The following is a 22,461-nucleotide window of genomic DNA, read 5'->3' as shown; positions in this document are numbered from 1 at the left end:
AAGAAGCTACTGAAAGTTGTAAAACTAGTCAGCTCCATCTCCATCTTGGGTACTAGTCTTCATAGTATCCAAGATACCTTCAGGGAGCGGTGCCTCAGAGAAGCAACGTCCATTAATAAGGATGCTCCATCATGCAGGGCATGCCCTCTTCTCAGGAAGGAGATACAAAGTGCACACTCGGTGACTCAGGAACAGCTTCTTCCCCTCTGCCATACAATTCTTAAATGGACATTGAACCCATGAACACTACCTCACTTTTTTATATATATACTACTGTTTTTGCACTATTTTTAATCTATTTAAGATACATACTGTAATTGATTTACTTAATCAATTAGTAAATCAGTTAGTCCATGGTTGGCAAATTATTCTGACTGGCACATTTTTTTAAGGATGTCATTGAGCTAGAGAGAATGCAGAGAAGATTCACAGTATATTGGATAGATAGCCCGAGTCTGTTTGCTATGGCAGGATGTTTAAAACTAGAGAAGATAGGGTTAAGATGAGAGTGAAATGGTTTAAAGGGGATTTGAGGGGAGTAAATCTTTCACACAAAATGTATTTGGGATCTGAATGGAGCTGTCAGAAGAGGTAACAACATTCAAGGATCATCTGGAAGGATATGTGAGTGAACAAGGTGAAGAGGGAAATGGAATTAATGCAGGAAAGTACGATCAGTGTAACTGAGCATAATGGTTGACATAGTCATGGTGGGCTGAAGAGCCCATTTCTTTGCTGTATGACTGAGTGATGCTCAGCCTCTATTCATCCCTCACCATGCCTTCCTCTTGGTCCAATGCATCCCCAATCCCCAGCATCATAGTTTCATTAAGCAGCACTTTTGGTACTGTGTATTATGTCCTAGAGCACAGCAGGTAGGTTTAACTGAGAAATTGTATGATTAAATAAAAAGACTAAGTGTAATGAAAGAGTGACAATGAAAGAGACGGGGTGTATAAGAATGAGAGAGATTTCTTTTTGTTGAGCCTAATATTCAGGATTCAGGAATGTTTATTGCCATTCTTTAGTACACAAGTATAAAGGAGAATGATTGTTACTCCAGATCTGATGCATCCCTGTTGTTAGTTTTCATTGTGAATCATTGCAGCTGATTGTTACTCCAGATCCATTACTTGCATCGTCAACAGTAAGTATTGCATCAATCTGTACTTAGAGAGATACCACTAAGAATCGTACTACGCAGTCTATATTATTTAAGCCACATAGAGATGTTACAGCAGTGTATGTTACAGGAAGTATGGATTAAGTAGGGTTAATAGTTTGCTGCAAGGTATTAGTTGGATCAATATGTGGAGAGGAATTTCAGTTGTGTAAGTGGAACAGGTGTCAGAGGATGGAATCAAGTATTAGTGCTTTGATTAACCATCACAAGAGATTGTTATTTGAGTTTATTGGTGTCAGCAGGTTGGTAGTAAGTATTTCCCAGTAGGATTAGCAGATCAGTTGATGGGAGGACAGATGCTTCTGGGAGATGAGGTTTGCAAGGTGACACTCATATCAGAGGTAGATTGGTGAATGGCGCAGAGGAAAGTAACTTTCCACAGATCGATTCAAAGGCATACAGCACAATTTTATTATATTGTATACAATATTTGCTCTAGTATATAAGAAATGTATTGCAAATTGAATATTGTTTGGTTTAGGCAGGATCTGGTGCTGTCCTGAAAAATATAAATGAAATTAACTTTGGAGGGTTTAACTTATCGAAATACATAAGTCTGTGATGTTTATTTTTTAATGATCTGTATTTGTGTATGATATGTTAGTGACAAAACATACATGTACACATCACATGTACTGCATGTTTTCCACTTGCTGTTAGACTAGAATTAAATGCACAACTTTATTTTGGAGCTGCTGGTTATTATTGCAGGCTGAACTTCTTGGAATTCTCAGTCAAACAATAAATAATAATGACCAAGAGATGGAATGGTTCGGATCATGTTTTAAAGTTGGACATTTTGTACAAGGTAGTTTAATTTATGAATGGAACCACCACCACCTGAAACGCACCAGAAAATTACCCAAAAGGCCATTGCTTTCAGTGCAGTAGAGGTAGCTACAGTCACAAAGTGACCTGCAAGTGCTCATTGAGGGGCTTTTGGTTTAGCTAGAGATCCTAGCTGGTATCAGGGCTGTTACATTACAGCTACCTGCTGCTGAAGTGAGTGGTCTATCCTCTTCATACTACTAAAAGACAGGTAAGTCATATCAAAGAAATTAACACAAATATGGAGAAATGCACCTCACAATTTATTCGTGCTAGATTAAAATCATTAACCACTGGCTTCTTATCTCTCCCAGCTGGTGCTTCTTACTGATAATCACAGCTTAGTGGGAATGATAGAATAGCTGTTTACCGTGGTCCTACAAGAGGCCACTTTATTTGTGCATGAAATACACTGCACAAAGATTATGGTCCAATTCTTTTATTTGGAAGTTAGCAATGTGGAGTGAATTCTATCACTTGTCTTTCTAGTTCAGAGTTTTGCAAGACTAACCTATTAAGTAGAAATTTGGCTTGGATACCAATGTAATTTGCATAGCATTTTGCCTAAATTAATTGTTAGTATTTTAAGTGAACTGCAAATCAGGCATGATGGCATTCTTGGCTGAATTCCTGATGTGACCTACTGAGGCAAAAAGCACTGCACTATTTGGATTAATTCATAGAAAACATAGAAACATAGAAAACCTACAGCACAATACAGGCCCTTCTGACCACAAAGTTGTACCGAACATATCCCTATTTTAGAAATTACTCGGCTTACCTATAGCCCTCTATTTCTCTAAGCTCCAAGTACCTATCCAAAAGTCTCTTAAAAGACCCTATCGTATCCGCCTCCACCACCGTTGCCAGCACTCACCACTCTCTGCATAAAAAACTTACCCCTGACATCTCCTCTGTACCTGCTCCCCAGCACCTTAAACCTGTGTCCTCTTGTGGCAACCATTTCAGCCCAGGGAAAAAGCCTCTGACTATCCACACGATCAATGCCTCTCATCACCTTATACACCTCTATCAGGTCACCTCTCATCCTCTGCCTTTCCAAGGAGAAAAGGCCGAGTTCACTCAGCCTATTCTCATGAGGCATGCTTATTACATCGCATGTTGCAGTGCACAAAGTAGCTTCTTGGATTCTCTTGCTGTGTTTGAAAGGGTGATTCAGTTAGTCCTGTAAATCAGAATCAGGTTTATTATCACTGATATATCTCATGAAATTTGCTATTTGTGACAGCAAAGACATAAAATTACTATAACGTACAATAAGAAATAAATATACAACACATAAGAAGAACAGCAAGATAGTATTCATGGACTTTCAGAAATCTGATAGCAGAGGGGAAGAAGCTGTTCCTAAAAAGGTTGTGTGTGGGTTGTCAGGTTCCTGTACCTCCTCCCTGATGGAGGTAATGAGAAGAGACATGTCCAGGTTGAGCATCATTAATGATGTATGCTGCCTTCTTGGGGCACTAATTTGTGAAGATGTCTTCAATCCTGGGGCGGTTAGTGCCAATGATAGTGCTGACTCAGTCTACAATCCCTCTTTTGATCATACCATTGGAGCCTCCATACCAGGCAACTAGTCAGAATGCTTTACACTGTGCACCTGTAGAAATTTGCTGAAGTCTTTGGTGACCTTAAGATTGGGGGTTAAGAGAGCTCTCAGGTCAGCAAGATCTATGCTTTCCTGCACCAGCAGGAAGGCTTGGAATCAAAGTCTTCAGGTATATTGAAGGCAGTGGCTGATAGATACTTGATTGGGCAGGGCATGAAGGGTCATGGGGAGAAGTCAGATGATTGGGGCTAAGAGGGAGAATGGATCAGCCATGCTGAAATGGCGGAGCAGACTCGATAGGCCAAATGGCCTAATTCTGCTCCTATATCTTATGGTCTTAAACTGCAAAATAACAAGCCACAAGAGGCCAGAAAATAAGAGAGAACAGATACATACATGACAAAGCAACAAGGTAACTGAAGACTAGAAGTCTAGTTGAAGCTGACTGGTTCGATGGGTGAACAAACAGTGTGGATGGGAGCTGGGTTTAAATGGGCCGCAGTTGGAAATGAGTGGCAGGTGACTCCTATTGGCTGGGTGGAGACTAGGAAGTGCCTGCCTGTGCAGACCTGAAAGGATAAAGCCCTCTATGGCCAGCACCCAATGACCCAGGGCGATCAGGATGGGTCCGGTGGAACTCTTCAATGAGTGAAGGATTCAAGATGAAACAGGACCTCTTCTCCAGGCTGTACCCTTCCCAATCAACTATCTACTGCACATCCTGTCCACGAAGATATGAACATCAACCAGCAAACCATGTACACTAGACCACCTTCCACTATCCTTTGTTCCGAGGTGCAGGCTCGGGTGGATTGAGTGGTCCATGGACAATGGGCTTGAGGCAGGAACTATGGAAGGTAGGTGTAGTCCTGAAGGACAGTGGCGGCTATGGCTGGTAAGTGAGGTTGATGTGATGGGAAATCTTAAAGGGACCTAAAAAATGGAGTGAGATCTTGCAGAGGCAGATATAGGGTGGATAGCCAGACATGGTTCCCAGACTAATGGTGCCATCGGTGGTTGGCATGGTGGCAGTTGGTGCAGGCAGCAGCTAGGATGTATCTCCATGTCATGTCCTCTTCCAAGTATTCTAGCATCAGTGAACCAGGGCCCTGATGGACGGGATTTTCACCGTTGGCTCCTCCATGGTAAACAATCGGTGTTGGTAGCCATGAAACAGTTCAGACAGTGGCAGAGGAGGTGTACAGATTGCAGGTCGGTTCATTCCAGAGCAGATATTTCTTCCACGTGGAACGGTTATAGGCAGAGAAGAGCTTCATCACTTGCTGATTGGCACTTTCCGACTGCCCATTCATCAGCGTGTGATAGCCAGAGGACAAACTCATCAAGCTGTGGAGGAGGGAGCAGAAGACTACCAGAATTGAGAGACAAAATGTGGGCCCTGATCTGACACAATTTCCTGAGGGAATCTGGGAAGCAAACTATATGTGGACGAACCAGGTCTGCTGTCTCAGTAGCTCGCGAAAGTTTGGGGAGAGCAATGAACTGGGCCACCCTGGAGAACCGGTCCACCACCATCATGAAATTGCCCCATCAGAAAGAGAGAAACCTGTGATGAAATCCATGGTGATATGGAACCACAGTCGTCGAGGGACTGGCAGGAGAACCCAGAGGGATGCTGGTTGGAGGCATTGGACTGGGCGCATTTAGGGCAGACAGCGACAAACAGATGTTCATTTGTGATCATGGTGGTCACCAGAACTGGTGTCACAGAAAATCCAGGGAGCTTACTAGACAGAAGGCTTCTTGTCTCTACCTTCTGGTGCTGTTTCTCAGAACACAGTGGTCATTTGATACGTGGGTGATCGGCGACCCCACAGTAAACGTAAAAGATGCTTCTCCACCAATGCTCTAACTCTTGGGGGATTAAGGGAGTTCTCCCTACCCACATTGGTTCTGGAGGTGATGATGAGGGTCCTGCAACCTGAAATGGTTCTGGGAACAGATCAGTGGTTTTGGTTGATGATCTGGAGGGTGGCTCCATAAGATGCTTGTCAATTCACAGATCCAGGGTGATAAGGCTCTCGAGGTCAGTGGACAACTCCTGAGTAGACAGCTCATCTTACATCATTCCAAGAGGCCGTGATGGTGATGGGCCTTCAGGCTCCTGCACTCCAGCTGCACTCTGCCACGAAGGTCCCGAATTGCATGATCTATCTAGCACTGACTATGAGGCTTGACGTCGGCAAAGCATCCAGTCCGCTGTCCTCCATCCACTTCCCAGATGGTTAAAAACCCAGTGCAGCTCAGCAGTAACATCTTCATATTTATTTCAATCGATGGCTTTATTGTCCCAGTTAGTGGCAGCCCAGGTCAGAACTCGCCCAGTCAAGAGAGAAATGACAAAAGCAATTTTGGCTCAGTCCATAAAGGCAGAGGTGGCTGGAGCTCGAAGTGTAAGGTGCACTGAAGCAGGGAGTTGCAGCATTGGGTTGTGGATCTATTGAAGCAATTGGCCACCAAAATCTGGGTTTCCAAGATAGGAGGTTGACTGGTGTGGGGTTGTGGTATTGAGACAGAGAGCTGGTTGAGAGTGGTGAGCAGATGGTCAATGGTTTCCTGCTGTTTTGGGATTGTGGAGTCCTGTTAACAGACGACTTCCTTTAGTTGACTTTTGAATGTGGACCAGTTTCTGATATCAATCCAATTAGACTAACTAAGGATTTGAAAAAGGCATTAGGAGTTATTGTGGGCATACAATTTTAAGACATAGGGTAGTCTTAGAATGTTGTGAAGATTGCAAGCAATGTCAGAAAAGCTTTGGCATTTAATATTGTGAGAGGAAGGAGATTAGCAAAATTTATATTGAATGATGGTGGCTTTGAGCAGTAACCATTGGAGTGCCTCTAGATGCACCCATGGACTAAGTTACAAATAATTAATTCGGGTATAAAGTTGTGGACGCTAAACGTTTAAAAAGGTTTTGTGGTGGAGTAAGAGCAGATAGCTTATTGGTGTGGATTAAAGTTGATGGAAAAAAGTTTCCAGATATGGTTAATTTAGGTTATGAGTTATACGATTTGAATCTATGTGCCACTGCATCCATGCCAGAGATTTGGCCATGATGCAGCTGTGTGTGGGGTCTGGTAGATGTAGTGGAGAACATGATTATGGCAATTGTGTCATAGGCATTAGACTAAAATGTAGCAACTCTGGAGGAGAACATAACTGTGCTTATGCAGGGTGTCCTGTATATAGGAAGCTGTGGAATTGCAGTGTGTTTGGATAGAAATTAACATATCATATGCAGAGGCACTATAGAAATTACAGAAGACAGTGTCATTAGGACCTATTAATATCCAGAATACAGATAGAGTGAAGTCAGTATGTAAAGTGCATGATTGTTTAACAAATGTTTTGTTGATAAACTAAAGATTGTCACTGTCATGGCAGATGTACACCACAAACTAAAAGTAGGACAGAAAAATATCTATAGATGAACGACTTAACTCAAAATTATTAATGATGCATACAAGGAGCAAGTAATGTTTAGATTTCAAAGCAGGATTGTTAATGGTTTGTCTAATCATACAATGGCATGTTAGGAGTCAGTTAGCAAATGGTCAGCAAACTAAGAAAGTTATTGGAGATATACCAATTATACCTGATGTTATATGTGTACAGGAAACCTAGTTAAGATACAAAGCTATGTTGATGTAAGACACGATTGGAAAGTGGGTAATGGAGGAGGATTGGCTACCTTTGTCAAACATGGGACAGCACATAGAGTTGTGGAAATTGGAGTTGTTTATGAGTCAATAGTGGTTGACATTTGGGAAAAGTTTAATAAAGTACAGATAATAGTTTCTTATAACCTTTGTGAAAGGTTAACACCTGATATACTGTCAAGGCAGATGATAGGGTAAAACTGTAGATGCAGTATAAAAAGGGGGACAAAATCAAAAACGATGATGAATACAGGACTGAAGATGTTATGTTTGAATGCACACAGTATACAGAATAAGGTTGTTGATCTTGTAGCACAATTAGAGATTGGCAGGTATGATGTTGTGGGCATCACTAAGTCATGGCTGAAAGTAGATTATATTTGGGAGCATAACATCCAAGGATATGCATTGTATCAAAAGGACAGGCAAGAATAAAAAGGCACTGATGCATGTTAAAAGGGCAATTTATGATATGTAGGGAGATTAGGATAATCAGGTTGGTGCCGAATTCGTAGTATACTCACGAGATAGCTTTTTAGAGCAGTTTGCGACTGAGCCCACTTAGGAATCAGCTATTCTGGATTGGGTGTTGTGTAATGAACAGTTTGATTAGGGAGCTCAAGGAAAAGGAATCCTTAAGAGACAGTGATCATAATATGATAGAATTCACCATGCAATTTGAGAAAGAGAATCTAAATTCAGATGTACCAGTATTACAGTGGAGTAAAGGAAATTACAGAGGCATGGGAAAAGAGCAGGCCAAAGTTGATTAGAAGGGGACACTAGCAGGATGACGGAAGAACAGCAATGGCTGGAGTTTCTGAAAGCAACCAGAAGCCACAAGATAGATACTTACCGAAGAAGTAGTAGTATTCTAAAGATGGGACGACACAACTGTGGCTGACATGGGAGATGAAAGCCAACATAGAAGCAAAAGAGAGAACATATAATTGAGCAAAATGAGTGGGAAAGTAGAGGATTGGGATACTTTTAAATATCAAGAGGTATTTTCAGAACTATAAAGAGTAAAAGAGAAGCAGAAGTAAATATTGGACCTCTGGAAAATGACACTGGAGTGGTAGTTATGGTGAACAACGAAATGGCAGATGAACTGAATAGGTAGGGAGACAGAACAAAGGAAATTATAGGCCAACAACAGGAATTCTGCAGATGCTGGAAATTCAAGCAACATACATCAAAGTTGCTGGTGAACGCAGCAGGCCAAGCAGCATCTGTATGAAGAGGTGCAGTCGACGTTTCAGGCCGAGACCCTTCGTCAGGACTAACTGAAGAAAGAGTGAGTAAGGGATTTGAAAACTGGAGGGGGAGGGGGAGATGCAAAATGATAGGAGAAGACAGGAGGGGGAGGGATAGAGCCGAGAGCTGGACAGGTGATAGGCAAAAGGGGATACGAGAGGATCATGGGACAGGAGGTCCGTGAAGAAAGACGGGGGCGGGGTGACCCAGAGGATGGGCAAGAGGTATATTCAGAGGGACAGAGGGAGAAAAAAGAGAGTGAGAGAAAGAATGTGTGCATAAAAATGAGTAACAGATGGGGTAAGATGAAGCCACACTCAGGTTGGAGGAACAACACCTTATATTCCGTATGGGTAGCCTCCAACCTGATGGCATGAACATCGACTTCTCTAACTTCCGCTAAGGCCCCACCTCCCCCTCGTACCCCATCTGTTACTCATTTTTATGCACACATTCTTTCTCTCACTCTCCTTTTTCTCCCTCTGTCCCTCTGAATATACCCCTTGCCCATCCTCTCGGTCACCCCCCCCCCCCCGTCTTTCTTCCCGGACCTCCTGTCCCATGATCCTCTCGTATCTCCTTTTGCCTATCACCTGTCCAGCTCTCAGCTCTATCCCTCCCCCTCCTGTCTTCTCCTATCATTTTGGATCTCCCCCTCCCCCTCCAACTTTCAAATCCCTTACTCACTCTTCCTTCAGTTAGTCCTGACGAAGGGTCTCGGCCTGAAACGTCGACTGCACCTCTTCCTACAGATGCTGCTTGGCCTGCTGCATTCACCAGCAACTTTGAAATTATAGGCCAGTTAGGTTGACCTCAGTGGTTGGGAAGATGTTGGAGTCAATTGAGGTTTCAGGGTAATTGGAGGTACATGATAAAATAGGCCAAAGTCAGCATGGTTTCATTAAGGGAAACTCTTGCCTGACAAATCTGTTTGAATTCTTTGAGGAAATAACAAGCAGGATAGACAAAGGAGAATCAGTAGATGTTGTGTACTTGGGTTTTCAAAAGGCCTTTGTTAAGGTGCACACATACGAGGCTGCTTATCAAGATAAGAGTCCATGGTATTACAGTGAACGGTTACTGGGAGAAGTCAGAAGGATGGGTTTGAAAGTGAAGTAGGACAGCCATGATGCACTGGCGGAACAGCTGATGAGCTGAACGGCCTAATTCTGCTCCAATGTTTTCTGAAATGTGAAATATTGGAAATCGTGGGTGGAAATGGGGAAAAATAAAGTCATATGGTGTGGGGATTTTAATGCCCATAGTACTATGTGTGTGGTTGGAATGACACAAATGTGAATGGGAGGTTGATGGAAGACCTGATGGAAGAAAAGTGCTTAGTGTACTTGAATGGTAGGAGTACAAGGATAAATATTTCACTGCACTTTTTCTGCTATAGACCTCATGCTGATATCTGAGGATATAGCAGGTATGTGTAAGTGTGTAACTGGGAAGTGTATAATGATACAACAGTGAGGAGTGATCATCTCCCCATTATCTGTACAATGGGAATAGTTATGTATCAGAGGAAAGGTGCTCATATCTCAAGACACATTTTTAAAAAGGCAAATTGGGATGTATTTGATGATTTATGTGAAAGTTGTGTTGGCACGTGGCCAGGTGTTTAAGGCGTCGTTCTAGTGATCTGAAAGTCGCTAGTTCGAGCCTCAGCTGTGGCAGCGTGTTGTGTCCTTGAGCAAGGCACTTAACCACACATTGCTCTGCGACGACACTGGTGCCAAGCTGTATCGGCCCTAGTGCCCTTCCCTTGGACAACATCGGTGGCATGGAGAGGGGAGATTTGCAGCATGGGCAACTGCCAGTTTTCCATACAACCTTGCCCAGGCCTGCGCCCTGGAAACCTTCCAAGGCGCAAATCCATGGTCTCATGAGACTAACGGATGCCTATTATTGTTACTATTATGTGAAAGTACATTTCCTGATCATTTAGTTTTGGAGAATAACAAGTTGAGTAATCATACCTTACGTTCTGCGCTCAACTTAATAGCTAAGAAATCAGTTCTCAGATCATTGGGAGATAATAATAAGAAAGGTGTTCCCTTGTGTATGGATGAATGTAAAAGAGCTGTGAAGGAGTGGAATAACGCTTTTAGGAAGGTTAAGCCATGCTACTCCTATTCATGTAGTTCAAGCTACATTTAGAAAAGTAGTGAGAAGGGCAAAGGAAATGTATTGGAGAATGTACTGTGATAGCATTGGGAAAGAGATCCAAGTAAGGGAAGTTTGGGTATGCCACAGAAAATGGGGAAAGTTAAAGAATTTGATGCATTGCAGGATTTGTATGGTGGGGAGAAAGTTGTAGCTATTGACTCTGAAAAAGCAGAGTTATTAGCAAAAACTACATAAGAGAGGCCTTATAGGGAAACAGTTTTGCAAGCAATCCTCAAATTGCTGAGAAAAAAGGATGTTCCAGTCCCTGCTTGGATGTTAAATTTATAGTGTCTGAACTTAAAAGGGTTATTAATAATGCTGGGCTGACATCACCTGGGAAAGATGTAGCAACTGCACAGTAACTGAAATGCTCCCACGCACATAGCCTTTGTTGCCGTGCCGCTGAAATTTTCTTTAATATATGACAAAAGAATTGCCTCAAAACTATCACAGCAATACAGTGGTTTCAAATTTGTCATTTCTGAGAAAGCTAACACTGGTGTAATAACAACATTCACTGATGTTTTGAACTCTGTGCTTAGAAACAAAGAATTTGAAGTACTGCCAACTCTTGCTGACATTGTTGCAACATTTCAAGCTTCTAGTGCTGTCTATGAATTCATCAGTCTTATGAATTCAATTAAATGTAAATTCAGAAACTGTCCCAAAGTGAAACACTTGGATGTTCTAATGAAAATTATGAAGTATTTTTCATCTAGATGCAAAATTAGTCCAATGTTTATGAAAAATTAATTTGTAATAAAGACGGACAGGATAAAGTTTACAATAAGTAAAAAAATTTCTTTGTTGTATTGTTTTTTATTATACCCTTCAGTTAATAAATAAAATCCTAAATATGTGATTTTTCAGTTCTCATTCTCAATATTCGTAGTATACATATTATCAAAAAAACATGTAAAGTACCACGCAGTTTTCAGGTCATGTAAAAAATTTCCTACTCAGAGCAATGTGAAAAAAATTCACAGCTCCATGCAGCTGTGAAAAAAACATAGAAGGAACTTTAGTCAGTTTGAATCCAAAAAGCCAAAAAAATGCATCTGCAGTCCATTGTATCTCGGTGAAACTAAATTTATATTAGCCATTTTGATGACATTTGATGCTGGTTTTAATGTATTTCCAATAATGATGATGCTGCAAGATTAGTTCCATTTTATTCTTTGCAGTATTACTGGGGCTTGAAGATATTTGCATTGCTATGAGTTTTATTGCATTGTGTTAAAAGTGGTCAAGATGAACTTGAGCACCAAGTAAATTCCACACCCAGGGATTTGTTAGCATCTGGTTTTGATTATTAGCTTAATATTCCAGAAGTGAATTATTATCTGAGTGTGAAATTATAATTCTTTGGGTCTCATTAGGCACTTTCAATACAAAATCCATGTTCATCTTATTTGCAGGCCTAGTATGCCTCCAATCCTTAGGTGCTACTGGATCTTATAATTCTTCTTAACAAATCTCAGCAGGCAAGTTGAGACGAGGTAATTCCACCTATAAAAATTCTGTCATATCATATTTCTACAGCCAGTTTTCTTTCCCTCTTCCTAAATAAAGCTATTAAATATGTGCAACCCAGAGGGGAAAGGCATGCTCATCCTTCAGTTCCACTTTGCTCATCTCAAAAGTTCCTTGAAGGTTTTTCTAAAGAGGATGCGAAAATGTATAATTCACACAGATATATGTCAAAGGGCTTGGTGCTGAGAATTCCTTGAGCAGCCCCCGACATAGTATGGAAGTTGACAACCACTATCAAAAACCTGGCTTGATTACTTCCTGAGCTATTTAAGTACTTTAAGGGTGATATTAGCCCTGGGCAACTGTAGAATATGGGCTGAGAAACATTCTGAACTCAAAAAAAAATAGACAAATTAGATAGGGATTCAAACAAGCTGCCAGGCTGCTTGTGTGCTACTGTTCACGGCATTATTGCCTTAGTGGATTGTATACCTTTTCCTTCATGAAGGACAGATTTAGTGAAAAATGTTATACTTTTGATTAAACAATACCCTTGCTGCTTTTGGACTTGTTGCTGAGCAGTAGTAATATTTGTTATTCACTAATGAGAACACCCTGGCAGTTTGAACTTGAAAAGAGAGCCAACCTGGGAATTTGGTCAGTGAGAAAATTCAGTGCCATGCATGAGATAGACCCTGCTTTGTGTACATCTGCAAGTTTAGAAGCTGTATAGATAACATATTTTAGCTGGTGGTTACCCCACAACCCAAACATCTGCTAGCACCAAAGGATTAATGACTGTCAAGGAGAAAAGAGAGGCTGTACATGTGAGAAGAGCATGGTATATTTATAGGGATTCTTTCTTTAAAGGAACAGGTAGGCATTTCTACAGCTATAATTGAAATTCTCAGAGAGTGCTGAACTGGGTGATGTAGTTGATGTAGTGTATGCAGGCATTCAAAAGCCTGGTTAGATCACACTTGGAATATGGTACTCACTTCTGGTTGCCTCATTATAAGAAGGATGTGGAAGTTTTACAGAGGATGCAGAGGAGATTTATCAGGATGCTGCTTGGATTAAACGGCATGTCCCTGAGGCTAGGTTGCCAGAGCAAAGAAGGATGACAGGTGACCTGATAGAGGTATACAAGATGATATGAGTGTAGATTGAGTGTATGGCCAGACACTTTCCAGGGTGGAAAAGGCAGATATGAGGGGGCATAGTTTTAAGATAATTGAGCAAAGTATAGGGGGGCTGTCAGAGGTAATTTTTTTTATACAGTGGTAAGTGGATGGAATGCTCTGCCAGGGGTTATGGTAGAGGCAGATAAGTTAACAACATTTAAGGAACTCTTAGATAGGCACATGGATGAGAGAAAAATGGAGGACTCAGTAAGAGGGAAGGGTTAGATTGATCTTAGATTAGGTTAAAAGGTTGACAACAACATGGGCCAAAAACCTGCACTGTGATGTATTGTTCTATGTTCTATTTGCTAATCAGTAACTGTAATTCATCAAGAAGATTATAGTCCATGGACTGTTAAGCATAATGGCTGCATTGATAAACATTCAGCTTTTTCAGAGAAACCAATAGAACAATTGCGGTGAATGGTTATTAATCATACTGATTGATATTAGGTGGAAGTGTCCCATGGAATTCAGGGCTGAGACCACACTCTTCCTGACATTTCAATGCTTAGGGCACTTCTCAAAAATTGCAGAATGGCACAAAGGTTGGAAGTGTACAGCGAGGAGGCCTTGAAAACAGCTGGAAATGGGTGTACATGTGACTGGTAAATTTAAAGCAAAAAAAAATACAATATTTAGATATTTTGTTAAGAAGAAAGAAGCCATCTAATATTTAGGGAGCAATTGTGAAGGGATTGCAGGTACTGGAGAGTATTTGAAATATCATGTTTGTGGTCTTCTGCTGTTGTAGCCCATCTATGTGTTGTGCATTCTGAGATGTGCTTCTGTACACCGTTGTAATGTGTGGTTATTTGAGGTGCTGGAGCATTCCTGTCGGCTTGAACCTGTCTGGCCATTCTTCTCTGACTTCTTCCATTAGCAGGGTGTTTTCATCCGCAGAACTGCAGCTCATTAGATGTTATTTTGATTTTTGCACCATTCTTTGTAAACTCTATAGACTGTTATGCATGAAAATCCCAGATGTGCAGCATTTTCTGAGATGCTAAAGCCATCTCATCCAACATCAACAATCATTCCACGGTGAAAGTCACTTCAATCACATTTCTTCCACATTTTGATGTTTGGTCTGAATAACAACTGAACCTCTTGCTTTTATGCATTGAGTTGCCGTGACATGAATGACTGATTAGATATTTGCAGTAATAAGCAGTTGTACAGGTGTACCTAATAAAGTAGCCACCAAGTGTATGTGTGCGCATACTTGGAGGTGGCAAGTATTTGGGAAAGGTTGTGAAAGCTGTACAGAAGCTACATAAAATGAGGAAGTTGCCCTGAGCCTTTATGGATTACTTGTTTAGCCATAGTTAAATCTGGATTTTATAATGCTATAGGGAGGCATTCTATTTCCAAAGTCCATGCTTCTAAATCATTCCATGCTCATTAATATTAGCATGTCTCTAAATTTTTAGACATCACTAATGGAATATCATATTTGGAAGTGGAGAAATTTTGTGAATTTGTGCACATTTTTGCGAATTTATGAATGATGTCATAGATAAAGATCATTAGTTCACAGCACTTGATGGTCTATCCTGCCTATTCATTAAAATGGGCGGCTACCAGGAAATTCCAAGTGGAGACCACCCATTTCAATTCTACTTCCCAATCCATTCTAATATGTTGGTCCTTGGCCTCCTCTACTGCTAGAACAAGGCCAGCCTCAGGCAGGAGAGCAACACCTCATATTCTGTCTGGGCAGTGACCAACCTGATGGCACGAACATTGATTTTTCCAACTTCCTATAATTCCTTCCCCCTACTCTTTCTCTCTTTTTCAATTTTCCATTCTGGCTCCCCTCTGTCCCCTTCCCTTCTCCTCACCTGCACATCATCTTCCGCTCATGTGCATCCTCCTTCATTTTTTCCCACGCCCCACTGTTCTCTCCTATCGGATTCCTCCTTCTTCAGCCCTTTACCTTCCCCACCTATCACCTCTCAGCTTCTCACTTCATCCTCCGCCTCCCCCATCCATTCACCTTCCCTCTCACCTCACTTCATGTAATCATCAGCTTGTACTCCTTCCACTCCCACCATTTTCTTATTCTGGCTTCTTCCCCATCCATCCCAGTATTGATCAAGGGTCTCAACCTGAAACACCATAGATGCTGCCTGACCTGCTAAGTTCCTCCAGCATTTTATATGTTAACGATGTGACTTCTATATTTGTCTAAATAATTAGCTGTAACTGACAATTTTGAATAAGCCTCTGAAACTAAATAACAAATGAACCTGACAGCAAAAGTATCACGCCACAGTACATTATTTCTGATTGTTTCCACATCCCTGACATCCCTTCATAGTTTCACATGAACTTAATTGCTTACTTCTGAAATATAGTTTGTTATTGATAAATTGTGAGTCTTTTGTTTAATAAATATTTAAAATTGCTGGGAGCAGTAGTTTGAATGAATGTTTCATTTCGATTGTGATCTGAGAGAGACGTGGTCTAAAACCTAGGTTTCTGTTCTGCAGGATTATGACTTGAGTCAGCTTCAACAACCAGATGCTCTAGATTCTGTTTTGGCAAAAACTCCAGGGATCAGAAGAGTTGATGAACGGCCTATTGGTGCTGAGCCACAGTATCCGCTGCGCCCAACAATTCCACATCCTGGAGATATTGGAGACTTTATTAATGAGGTAATAAGTGGGAAATACCAGACTGATATCTATTGTTGTGAAACTGATAAGGTAATATACTTGGCACTTTGGTGGTGCATTTCCAGACCATTGGATTTTTTTCTTACTAATACGTCAGTACATTTTTAATTCATTTCTTTCAGTATTATGAATTATCCAGTGAGTGAGCCAAGTAAGTTTAAAGGGAGATCAGAAGAATGTGGAAATCAGGGCCCGGCTCAACTGGAATGGAATGTGCGAAGCATCACGTAATTAGCTAGCCATCCATTGTGATTTCCAAATAGTTGGATTGTGGATTATTGGAGTTAAATAAAATGCAAATTACAGCAAATGCTGGAAATATTCAACAGGTCAGATCTTTTCCTTCTCCACAAGTGCTGCCTGGCCTACTGAATATCCCCAACAGGTTTTGTTTCTAGTTTAGTTGTTCTTTTGAATACCAGGTGTTCCCCGTTTTTCGAATGTTCGCCTTACGAAACCTCACTGTTACGAAAGACCTACATTAGTACCCTATTTTCGCTTTCAGAAGGTGTTTTCACTGTTACGAAAAAAAAATTCAGCGCCTGATAAAAATTCAGCGCGCGAAAAAATCAATGCGCGATAAAAGCCCGCGCGCGCCCCGAGCAGCCGCTCTCTCTCGGATTCAGAACTGCTTTTCTTTAACACGTGCCTGTGAGCAGCCGTTTGCCAGATGAGTTCTATGGTATCAGAAAAGCCTGAAGGAGCTCGTAAGGGTGTTACACTTACGGTAAAACTTGACATAATTAAGCGTTTTGATCGTGGTGAACGAAGTAAGGACAAAGTGAGTTTGGCTTGTGGAAGTTGACGAAGATGATGTTGAAGAGGTTTTGGCATCCCATGACCAAGAACTGACAGATGAAGAGCTGATGCAATTGGAAGAAAAAAGGATAACAATGGAAACCGAATGAGTAATGATAAAGTACGACTTTAATTTTGAAAGGGTACGTTGGTTTGGGGGATATTTGCAAGATGGTTTGAGTCCTTATTAAAGAACTGTGTGATAGAAAAATACGCGAGGCTCATCAGTCAAGCAAGCCTTCCACATCAGCCACAGCAGACGACGAACCTCGACCTTCGACATCGAGGCGGGCAGTAATAGGAGAGGATGAGCTGCCTGCTCTAATGGAAACAGGCGACGAGATGACACCCCAGTGTCCCACCACCTCAACCCCCAGGTCACGGACAGATACCGATTCGCAGAGAATGCCAAAGTAACCGAGAGGCACACTGCACATCTTTAAGAAAAAAGCTGAAATAAACATGTTAATTAATTAGGTGCTGCCGACACGTAATTGTCGGCCCAGATCAGAGACGACGCAATCGGAAATCGGCACTGATCTGGGTCGACAATTACGGGCGTCACCTAATTAATTAGCATATTTGTTTCGGCTTTTTTCTTAAAGACGTGCTGTGTACCTCCCGGCTACTGCTGGACCCCTGCGTTCTTTGCAGCAATGTATTGCTCAGCGGCCTGGAGGGTGGGGACCACTGCACCACCCAAACTCCGATGACTCAGTCTAACGCACCATCATCAGTGTGCTCGGCGCTGTCCCGATTCCGGTAAGTGATACTACAGTGTACATACATTATTTCTACTTTATATCGGCTGTGTATTTTTACGTGTTATTTGGTATGATTTGGCAGCTTTATAGCTTAAAGGTTACTGGAGAGCGCTTGCACCGTGTTTTTGCCAACAGCGCTTGCATGAGATTTTCGCTACGGAGAACAGTTCAGTAATGATTGTGGAAAAGTATTTCTACTTTATATAGGCTGTGTATTTATCATATCATTTCTGCTTTTACTATATGTTACTGTTATTTTAGGTTTTATGTGTTATTTGTCATGATCTGGTAGGTTATTTTTGGGTCTGCGAACGCTCACAAAATTTTCCCATATAAATAAATGGTAATTGCTTCTTCGCTTTACGATATTTCAGCTTACGAACCGTTTCATAGGAATGCTCTACCTTCGGATGGAGGGGGAAACCTGTATTCAGTTGTGTATCTTGCCGTTATTACTAATGACATTGCTGAAAAGATGATAACTACAAATTACCATAAACATACAAATTTGCAAAGTAACAAAGAATTAGACATTAATATTGCGCCAATTTGTTTCAGATGTGAGGTGGATTAGTAATTAATAATTTGTCTGTTACTGAAAATTTTAAACGCAACATCAGGCAAATAGTCCAAAACTTGAGTTCTAAGGCTGTACTCTTATCTTTTGAGTCAGGCCACTACTGTAAGGCCAGCATTTATTTCCCATCCCTAATGGCCCTGAGGTGATAGTGGTGAGTCACCTTTCTGAAGTACTGCAGTCCAAGTATAGCTAATGTGGTACAAGTGAGTGGCTTGCTAGGCCATTTCAGTCAATCATACAGGTGTGCTTGGAATGGCATATCAAGAGGACCATGTTTGGATGGCACATTTCTTCTCCCAAAGGGCACTAGTAAGATGCTTATTATGGTAGTTCTTGCCATTATTATTAATCATGGTTCATAATCAGATTATTAATTAAACTGAGTTTCTGTAACTGCCATGGTGGAATTTGAACTCTATTCCCTGAGATTGTTCGTCTAACCTCTGGGTTTCTTGTCCAGTAATTTAACTATTGTACACTGGGGTTCTTATCTTCATTTTCAAATTATTCTTCTATAACTTGTTTTAATTTGGGAATTCCTCAGCAAACGATATTGGACGCCAGCCACATTATCCAACCCTGCTGCTAGAAACTAAGGGAAGAAATTTGAATTTGGAAACCTGATGATTACAGAAAAGACTCATTCCTGGGCTATTTGAAATGACCAATGCAAGAGTTCGGGAGGCTGAAATGGCAGCTACTTCATATTGTTACAAGAAATCCAAATTCCTTTGTACATCCTTGAACAGTATCCCCAAATTCTTTGTGCCTGTGGTGTCACTTGCATCCTAAATAATTTTGTAGAGGAAAAGTTGTGATCAGATTTTTGTAGATTTGACCTTAAAGCCAACCACTTTGCAATGATGGTATTTTTAAAATTTAGCTCCTGTCTTCAATATTATCAGAGAATGCTTTAACGATGCTTTAATGCTTTGTCCTTACAGGGTCTCAGAGCGGCGGACAATGACCCAACAGCACCACCCTATGATTCCCTGCTGGTATTTGATTATGAAGGAAGTGGTTCAACTGCAGGATCAGTCAGCTCCCTGAACTCATCCAGCTCTGGTGACCATGATTATGATTATCTTAATGACTGGGGGCCACGATTCAAGAAGTTAGCAGATATGTATGGTGGTGGAGAAGATGACTAACAGTACTCTGTGCACCAGAATTTGAAGGAACTGTACAAAAGAGGCAGCTTTTTCATTAATATTCCTTGCTGGCCATAACATTTTAGTGGTGTGTTAGGTTTTTTTTATTTTAGAACATGAGCTGTTAGCATGAATGCTTGTTGTCTTTGCTGCATATTTTCGGTCAGTCAGCAGGAATATCGCTCAACATTTGCTTTACAACTAAAGAGGAAAGGAGCTCTTTATTAACTTGAATTTCTTAGTACAGAAGCACTGTTTTTAAAGTGCCTTTTTGGTACATTTTATCGGATTCCCTCAATCTCAGGAGTGATTAAAATTCAATCATCTATTGATCCCTGGTCCAATACTGGCTACATAGAGAAAATGAAAGAATCAATTTATTTCCACTCTGGTCAAAGGACCGATTTTCCCTTTTGCCTTTTAAACTATCGGTGTAAAATACATTTAAAAAAACTGTACAGAAACACGTTTATTAACAACCATGTTTAAAACTGAGCAGGTGGGTGGCTAATCGCATTGTATATGTTGTATAGAGCTTAACATTGAAAGTCTATTTGTCAAGCAGTGTAAAGATAAGGAAAAGAAAGGTCATTCAGAAGGACTGGTTAGTCTTCATTAGTATTAAGGTTGTTTTCTTTTAACATCTTGAAGTAGAATGACGTCAAATTAACGTAAATTAATTTTCTTTAACATTGATATCCATTTGATTTCTCACTGTACTGTGTACATAATGTTGCAGAGCTTGAAGCAAACATCACCCAATTAATGTTATATGTATAATTGGAGCTTTTTAAAAATTTTTTTGCATGTTGTTTTATGTTGAAGCTCGCATGGCTGTGGTTGTTTCAAAGAATGATTTCTTCTCGTGTTGTGTGTTCAACATTTCAACACAAATCATTGCACAGTTAGAGGAAACTTTTTTTGTAATGGTCAACAGCACAAATATTTTGTATCGTTGTTTGTACCATTTTGTACCAAAAAAAAAAGGGAAGGTAGTCAAAGTTTTGAATGCGTGTTTCTAGTGCCACTGCAGTTATGGTTAAACTGAGTAACAGCTTTGCAAATTTATTGTGTACCAGAGCAGAACTGGTGCATTTGCTCCTGGCCCCTCAGTGTTATAAATAAAGTTCCCCTTTTAAAATACTGGCTTGTTCTCAGTTGATTTCAGTGTTGGCTATTTTAGGGGAAAGTTAATACTGTATTAATAATCTAAAAGTTTGTACTACTTTCAATGGTACAACACTGTGAAAGCTGGATTGAGTGTGTTTATCAAAACTCATGTGTCCTCAATAAATGCAAAGTAAATTTATTATCAAAGTACATATATGTCACCATATACAACCCTGAGATTCATTTTCTTGTGTGCAAGCTCAATAAATCCCATAACTATAATAGAATCAATGAAAGACTGCACCAACAGGGCAGACAATCAGCGTGCAAAAGACAGCAGCCAAGTACAAAAAGAAAAAAAAACAATGAATAATAATAATCAATAAATATGCACAACATGAGATGAAGAGTCCTTGAAAGTGAGTTCATAGCTGAGGGAACAGTTCAGTGATGGGACGTGAAGTTGAGTGAAGTTATCCCCTCTGGTTCAAGAGCTTTATGGTTGAGGGGTAATAACTGTTACAGAACCTGGTGGTGTGAGTCCTGGGGCTCCTGTACCTTCACACTGATGGCTGCAGTGAGAAGAGAGTATGAACTAGGTGGTGGAGACCCTTGATAATTGATGCTGCTTTCCTGCAACAGCGCCCCATGGAAGGAAAGCCTTTATCTATGGTGGGCTGTATCCAGTATCTTTTGTAGGATTTTCCATTCAAGAGCACTGGCATTTCCATACCAGGCTACGATGTAGCCAGTCAATATACTCTCCACCACATATCTATGGAAGTTTGTCAAAGTTTTAGATGCCTTGCAGAATCTTTGCAGACTTCTATGGAAGTAAAGGCACTGCCATGCTTTCTTCATAACTGCACTTACGTGCTGGGCCCAAGACTGGTCCTCTGAAATGATATCACCGAGGAATGCCTTCATACTATTTTACTTTCATTCTTTTTCAAGGTCAGCACATTGGGCAACGTAGATGGTCATATACAAATAGCTCCATGATATGGTTTTATAGAGCCATCATTAATATACATTATAATCTGTAAAATTATTTCATTGTTAATACTAGCAGTCCACAAACTTAATGAAGAAAATGACAGAAATGAAGTTAGTATTAAAGGATAACTCTAATTAAGAAAACATATGTTTGGTTTACTTATTCAATTTCTTTATTTAAAGGTCTAACAGAAAACTAAACTTTCTCTTGAAGTTCTTGGTTATTTGTTACCATTGTCACATGCACTGAGGTGCAATGAAGAACTTGTCCTGCTTGATCAATTCATTACAACAGTTCATTAATGTAGTACAAGGTAAAATAAGAACAGAATGCAGAATAAAGTGTTACAGTATAGAGAATGTGCAGAGCTGGTAGGGAGGTGCAAGGTAGATTGTGAGGTCAAGAGTTCATCTTCATGTACTAAGGAACCCTTCAATTGTCATAACAGTGATTTAGAAGCTGTCCTTGAGCCTTATGTATGTGCTTTTCTGTCTTCTGCCTAATGGCAGAGTGGTGGGGGTGGGTGAAATGAGAAGAAGAAAGTTGGTCCAGGATGGGTGGGGTCTTTGATATTGCTGGCTGCTTTACCGAGGCAGCAAGAAGTGTGCACAGAGGCCATGAGGGAGATTTGTCTTTGTGATGTGCTGAGCTGTGTCCACAGTCTGCAGTTTCTTGCACTCATGGTCAGAGCATTTGCAGTACCAAGCTGTGCTGCATCAGATAGTGGCTTTTTATTGGTGAGGGTCAAAAGAAATGTGGCAGCTACATTTATCTATTTACTTAATCACATTTAAAATAATATAGTCAAAATGACACTGCATAGCAAGTTAATTATTTTAATGACTTGTATTTAAATTCTAATTTTAGTTTTTAAGTAATACCAGAGCAAACTTAGATCAACTAAATTAGTGGGTAATTTCAGGGGATGCATAACTGTGGTTCATGTAGCTGAGGTGTGTTTTAAAAATATGTTCTTGCTTTACCAGAATGTAAATATCATCTGAATAGTAATAGAAGTTTTTTTAAA

At 40.6% G+C, this 22,461-nt stretch overlaps 1 protein-coding gene across 1 annotated transcript in view; it reads left to right on the top strand.

The window, feature by feature from the left end:
* The window catches only part of LOC134342830 (cadherin-4-like), a 781,531-nt gene extending 760,940 nt beyond the window's left edge, over positions 1-20,591 (top strand). Inside the window, exons 15-16 of the mRNA XM_063041443.1 lie at positions 15,849-16,013; positions 19,121-20,591. Coding sequence (XP_062897513.1) covers positions 15,849-16,013; positions 19,121-19,327 — 372 coding nt within the window. The 3' untranslated portion in view covers positions 19,328-20,591. The remainder of the gene's footprint in view (positions 1-15,848; positions 16,014-19,120) is intronic.
* Positions 20,592-22,461: the final 1,870 nt, after the last annotated feature.

Source organism: Mobula hypostoma, chromosome 2 (genome assembly GCF_963921235.1).
Source record: "Mobula hypostoma chromosome 2, sMobHyp1.1, whole genome shotgun sequence".
NCBI classification, from domain to species: domain Eukaryota; kingdom Metazoa; phylum Chordata; class Chondrichthyes; order Myliobatiformes; family Myliobatidae; genus Mobula; species Mobula hypostoma.
Note: the sequence above shows the minus strand (reverse complement) of the source record. Positions and strands in the feature narration are given on the sequence as shown.